This window comes from Diorhabda sublineata, chromosome 11 (assembly GCF_026230105.1).
Source record: "Diorhabda sublineata isolate icDioSubl1.1 chromosome 11, icDioSubl1.1, whole genome shotgun sequence".
Classification (NCBI taxonomy): Eukaryota; Metazoa; Arthropoda; class Insecta; order Coleoptera; family Chrysomelidae; genus Diorhabda; species Diorhabda sublineata.
The window spans coordinates 187,226-194,328 of NC_079484.1; the positions used below are offsets into that span (position 1 = coordinate 187,226).

Sequence of the window (7,103 nt, forward strand, 5' to 3'; positions counted from 1 at the left end):
AATATTTGCAAGAACGTAACATCTTTGAATAGATGTTAGATAAATTTAAAATCGTTTTTTATTATTTTAACGAAGTTTCTAGTTTAAACTGAATCAATTCAATAATAGACCCAATAACCGCAGCGTCAGTCTGCTTGCAAATGTCAACAATTTCATTTATCGAGAATGTGTCATGGCGCCGTTAACAAGATGGCGTTAACTGTTCCAAATAAACTAATTACGCGAAGATTGACCGAATACTGAATGTCTGCAAAGTAATGTCTTATAAACATTTTGCTGGGCAGTGACTTCCTAACGATGAACGTCAGCTTTTAAATAAAATATTTACATAGACGTTCCTACCGTTATTTTACAAATAATATCAATTTCGTAGTTACGAGAAAATTTTATTTTTATACAGAATGTCCCGTCGAATGGTATTTTAAATATGTATTTGGATTAGTTAGGTTGTTGATTATTTTATTTATCGAGTTACGCTAATGTTGCAAAAGTTTTTAACCGACATTAGTTGTTTTACGGTTCTTGGTAAATTTCCTTAGTGTGCAGGTCCGTAATTACCTCTTTTTACCTATTTTTCCACGGTTTTTGCATCACCGCATCGGTTGGTACTTCTCCTATTATTCGACGTGAATATTTTGTTATTATTCTTCACGCCTGTCACTCAAATGTCACAATTTGCAGCCTCTGTTCAAAAGAACGTAAAAATTCGATGCGGTAGGTCTTCATCGAATCCTAAATAGATTCCAATACAAATTACCGACGCTAATAATTGAAAAACTACCCTAAAAATCGACGCCAGCTCATAAATTTTTGAAACGTTACGTTTAAAAAAAAAATAGAGATGGGAGTGACAAGTTACTGTATAGCCGATTTGGAAATAACAGTTTTAAAATCGAATTTCATCTAATTTGTTTAAATTTTCGCGAATATTTACGCTATAGTTTTAAAGGTTTGACGAATGACTACAAATCTATTATTAGGTAAGTTAGTTAGGGGTTGTTTTGGTTCGAAATGACGACATACAAGTTTAGGATATAAAGTGAAAGCAATTTATTTGTCCGTTATTAACATCCTTCTGTCCCACGTGAAATTTTAATCGTTTCAATTTAGGCTAACAGATATATTATAGTAGGTGTTGAAATGTGAATGTACCGATAGAACTATAAAAAACGCAAGAAAGTTAAAACTTGTTTATAATTAAAGTTAATCGGTGTTCGGTGATATTTACTTTATCTGTCGACGAGTAGAGAAAAAAAATTTCAAAAAAATTATAAATAGTCTATTCAAAACCAATTAGACCCGGGCGAAAGATTTTAAAAATAATATAGAGTGAAAAAAATAATAATAATGGGATGAAACCTATTGGAAAAGAAGGAAAATATGATAATAATGAAAGGAAAAATAATTTACGGACGGTCTAAGGGAAAAGGGGGTGAGTTTTTAAGGGTAAAAAACGGTTTATCTCGATTTCCGGAAAAAGTACAAGTCATACGGGAAAAATTCAAATGACAAAGTTGTAGGAAACGAGAAGATCTACAACTTTTGTGTTTACACTTTTTTTATATAACCTCGAAATTTATGTGAAAAATTCGTTTTTGATTTGTATCTTTTACAAAAAACGGTTTTTTTTCCACGAAATTTTGTGAAAAGTTACCTTTTTATGTCTCTAATTCTATTTCCTGTTGGTGTAAAAAAATATTACCATCACCACAGAAAATTTTTTGAAAAAAGGCAAAAAAAAGAAAAAAATTCGCATCCGAAAATTTCATTACGTACAATTTTTTGATATTTATTAAAATTTTACACTCCAATTACTTATCTTTATCAATGTAATATGGAATCTCATGTTTTTCGTGTGAAAAAATTGGACATAATGATGAAAAAAAGTTTTTTTTCCTTTTTTCAAAAAATTTTCTATGGTGATGGTAACATTTTTTTACACCAACAGGAAATAGATATTTCAACGAACAAAAACCCCACCGACTTTTTTAAAAAAGCAAATTTTTTGACGGGAGAATTGTTCGTCCGAAAATTAGGGTGATTTTACGATTAATGTCAAAAATAACGTGAAAAAATACTTATTTCAAATCAAATAAATTATTTGATACATAAAAAGGTAACTTTTCACAAAATTTCGTGGAAAAAAAACGTTTTTTGTAAAAGATATAGATCAAAAACGAAAAACTTGGTTTTTTGAATTTTTCACATAAATTTCGAGCTAGTGTAAAAAAAGTGTAAATACAAAAGTTGTAGATCTTCTCATTTCCTACAACTTGGTCATTTGAATTTTTCCCGTGTGACTTGTACTTTTTCCGGAAATCGAGATAAACCGTTTTTTACCCTTAAAAACTCACCCCCTTTTCCCTTAGACCGCCCGTAAATTATTTTCCCTTTCATTATTATCATATTTTCCTCCTTTTCCAATACATTTCATCCTACTATTTATTTATTTTTTTTTTTTTGGTTTCAAAAACTATCGATCCTGGTCAAAATTTTCGACAAATTTCCAAATAGATTATGCCGACATTAGCAAATAAAATCGTATCGTTTGGGCGTCGTTATTAACTAAATATAATATTATGTGTATATTTAACAATACAAAACAGATAAACTCGAATTCCGCGAAGCTTTTTCTCGTTTCTTTATAATCTGAAACTTTCTTGGTACGTAGTGTGACCTCAAAGTGAGGTTTATGGCGTTACCAAATATTTACCAAGCCGATAAAATGTCTGATATCACACACCAAACATTCTATAGAAATATGATTAAACATTTAGCATTCAATAATATTCATATTTCAAACACACTGTATTTTAAATCACATATAATTCAGTTTTCTGACCCCGTACTATATGGAAACGTTCGATATTCTAGATCGAAACAATTCTCACTCTAAACAACCAGGTGTTTGTCATTCTTTCTGCGTCGAAACAGGATATCGCCGACAAGAGCGAACAAGTCTGAATATTTGTCGAGTTAGATCAGCATCGAGTTCGTTAATTAAATTTTGTATAAAAATTGCATTTTACCACTTTACAAGTATCTCGTTTTCCTTATATTAATAGACTCGAATAAATATAACTAATAATAGTAAAAATAATCTCTGTTTTATGATAATACATCAGAAACTAATCGAATTCAAATAGGCCAAGACTGTCATGGCGTCTTGAATGACGTCACACATCGCTGCGTTTGTTTACGACAGTCAATTGTTCAAGTTTTCAATAAATAATGAATTCCTCGTATTATAAATACTGTATAGTGCCCCAAATGTACAAAATCTACCGTAATATACCGCACAAAACATATAAAATTTTACGATTTTTAATTAAACGAAAGTTATTGAAACTTTGCATAAGCTAACCTCAAAATCAGTATGTTCATTCCGCAGTAGATAAATGCGACCTTATTGACTTGTCGAAACAATTGATCCAAGTTCAACGAACTACCACAATATATCAAGTTTTATTTACATAACAAACATAATACGAAATAATGGGGAAAAATATAATCTACTGGTTACATATATATATATATATATTCAGATTCAGGTGACAATGAAACAATAAGGCATTCGAACGGTCGGGATTAGTTTTCGGTATGGACGTGATCTGCATGATGGAATAGTCAAAACAGGAAACGAAAACTAAATGAAGAAAACATTCTTCTTTTTTAATCTCATCGAATATTCCGTCCCCACCATCTTCGTATGTATATTCTCGGATCCCAATTACCAATCAAAACATCGAATCGTAATTACATGAATGTATTTCTATTGGTCGAAGCTGTCGGAAGGCGTATGTACGCAATTTCTTCGGAATATTCCCGCCAGAGACAGTCTGCGATAAGCAGGAGCTTCGTTTGGTGAGATTTATTTAATGAGTATAACGACTCTATTTCAGACGATTTTGACTACCATGATTATTTATAAAGATACTTTGTGGAATTGAAAATCATTTTCCTTTGCGGTTTTTGCTTCGAAATTTCGTTTTCCAGAAAAATAAACGAAAAGAGGGCTCAGTACACGTCTGGTACCCCGTTTAAACCAAACGCCCTTACAGGCAGGTACATTTTACTCGTCTATTTACGTTTTATAATTTAATAATCAGTTGCAGCAAGTTAATTAGGTGTAATAACGATATTTTCTCGCACAAGATTAAAAGTATTCACAAAATGAAGTATCCACGTCTATGGTAGTTCAAACAAAAATTGTCGGCAAGGATTTTTTATAATCTGCAATTGATAATTGCTGCAACTATTATTCCCACTCCTCTTAGAAAGTTTAATTTGTGGGATGGTTCTAACTACCAGAAATCTACCTCTTCTATTTTATGTTCTCCCACTCTCTGTTCAACCTAGCGTCGTTAGGTGTCCGATAGGGCTCCTGATACTATTTATACATTGTCCTTGATGCTTTCCTGATAGTAATTTTTCTCGAGAGTATCCCCTATCGCCTACAGATTAATTAGTTTCTGGTTTTCTTCTTACCCAGCTCGTCCAGGCTTTCCTAAACCAGTTTGGATTTAATGACATTGGGCTGTTTGTGTTAATTCTAATTGAACTACAATTTATTTTTGGATTATAAATTATATATCCCCTAATAAAATATTAATATATGAAAAAGTAAATTTTGAATTACCAAATTTCGTTAGAATTTAATATCGGCAAACAAATATTTAAACTATGATTATTTCCATATACGGGTTACATAATAATAATAATAAATATTTACTTCTTAATATCGTCGATGTTATCTAACACACAAATTTATTTCCCCGATACTTTAGTTGTACATCCGATTGATTAGTTATTACAAAATATTGTTGTATGTTTAGTATTTAAACAAAAGTGAGGTTATACATATACATAAAACTTACTTGGTTAACTTCTGTTAATGAGGCATGATTGTTCATCATATTATTGAATTCGTTATTTTTCGATAAAGAATTGTTGCTCAAAGTCGGCGTGACACTAACTTGATGGATATTAATACTTTCTTTGGAACTTTTATTCGGAGAAATTCTCGCGGGAAAACTCAAAGTTTTTGTCCACTGCGATAAACTACGGACCATTTTGTGTTACAACTGTCCACTAAAGTCACCGAAATCGTGTCACTCACTAATCTTATCTGATACATCCAGTTCTTTTCTAACGAGAATGTGAACTGAAACTGAATTGTTTGTGCTCAATCGGCCTTTCTGTGGCCTTTCCCCCCACTATCCGTTGACAAACAGCTGTTCCTTGTGAATGCTTCCAACAGCTGTGTTGTCGGTTGTATTATGTTATGTTCAGGTCTACCGAAGATGACAAAATTAAGTAGATAATATATTTTTCAAAGTTTCCATTATTATTGCGTTAGTTTTTATTCTTATTTTAATATTAAAATTTGTTTTGATTTATTCACGTAGATATTGTTAATTTAATCGACACATACTACTTAATTCGTTGATCGAAAAACATATTTTATAACAAATAATTCCACGATATTTTAATCTGGTAAATCAGTAAACGAACATTGCGGTCGATAAAACATTTTATATAATTCAGAAATTGTATTTCTACCAATTATACTTTTTTTTTCAAACTTCTTAGGTTAATTGAAATATTTAGAGATAAATCTGAAAAAGAAACATTTACTAGAATATGATAAAGGAATCGATTCGAATAAGAAAATCGTAAAACAAATTTAAATATTTCTTCGAAAAGATATGGCAACATTGCACGCTAATGTCTGCACCGACAAGTGGAAGTAGGAGGTTACAATTGAAATATCCTCTAACGTATCTCTGGTAGCAATTCCAAGTCAAAGCGAGTTCTATCTCATACTTTCTTGTTCATACAGGTAGAATCACGTTTTGTTTTGCGAATCTGATTGATAATAAATTATATCGTTGATGTGAATCACAAAAAACTAAATAAACAAAATGGAGGAAGTAATATCGTAGAGTATACTGAATATTTCGTTTTTGTATACAAATATAAACAAATTGTTCTAATTTCAAAATAAAGGAAGAACATCATTTATTATTTCGCCAGACAAATATAGATAATGATCGCGTATGAATATATTTTTCTTTTAATTAAAAAGAATAATTATAAAATCATGTTTTTGACATATAAAAAATTTGTGCTCTGTTAAATGCGGTGTTTTATTTAGATTGTACGTAACGATGAACATGGGCATTGAGAAATAATAATAATCAAAATTTCCATTTACGTATACAATATAAGAAATTTATTAGTTACACATCAGATATTTCATAATTATACGAATTAATTTTTGAAGCGTAAATCTTATGACAGTTGACAGATCGGTAAAAATAAAAATTAACATTAGTTTTGTTCTTGGTAAATGCACTGACAGAACTAGTTCAAAGAGTGTACACTAGTGGCAGAACCGGCGCTCTTCTTAGTAGCAGTGCTAGAGAACTAGTTTTCGCTGTATTGCACTGCACTGGGTTTAGAGTCTGTTCAACCAGTGCAGTGCAATAAGTGTAATCTGGAAACGTCAATGTAAAATATCGAAAAGTACTAACTTGCGGGTTCCATTTCATGGTAAATATATGGAATTAAAAGAAAATGGGGATAAAACGTTGCTCTAATTATTTTATAATGGACAGAATTTATTACCTCACAAAGGTATATATCTTTTTTGAAACCCCTATCGTGTGTTGACGTTTGCACCTATATAAATTGAAGTAAAAAAGATTGTCAAGGCGAAATATATTTATTTGGTAGTCGGCAGTTACGCCAAATTAGATATAGTACACCGTAAAAAAAAATGGGCTACGACTATTGTTGTTTCACTTCCAAAAAATCAATTGTGATAAATGTCATGATGAACGATGGTTGTTGGATGGTGTGTAATGTCCATTTCTAGACACCAATTTTACACTCTTATCGAAAACTTGTTTGTTGAACTTGCACGCAAATTAAATTAATACAGGACCGGTTTCAGTAAACGTTGAATTTTACAAATAATAGACTTTGGAAATAAAAAATAGTATAAACAAGAATTATGACGATAAAGAGTTGATTTTTTGATAAAAATGGAGCGGTTGTTTACACGTGGTTGAAACAGATGAAAACAGACACATGTTCGT

At 31.0% G+C, this 7,103-nt stretch overlaps 1 protein-coding gene across 2 annotated transcripts in view; it reads right to left on the reverse strand.

Moving 5' to 3' along the window:
• The window catches only part of LOC130450080 (TNF receptor-associated factor 4), a 41,569-nt gene that overhangs the window by 5,738 nt on the left and 28,728 nt on the right, over positions 1-7,103 (reverse strand). Inside the window, exon 1 of one of the 2 annotated variants that reach the window (XM_056788265.1) lies at positions 4,878-5,197. The exons of the other annotated variant lie outside the window; for it this stretch is intronic. Within the exon in view, the coding sequence (XP_056644243.1) occupies positions 4,878-5,072 (195 nt within the window). The 5' untranslated portion in view covers positions 5,073-5,197. Of the gene's footprint in view, positions 1-4,877; positions 5,198-7,103 lie in introns of those variants that run through there. 2 annotated transcript variants of the gene reach the window in all.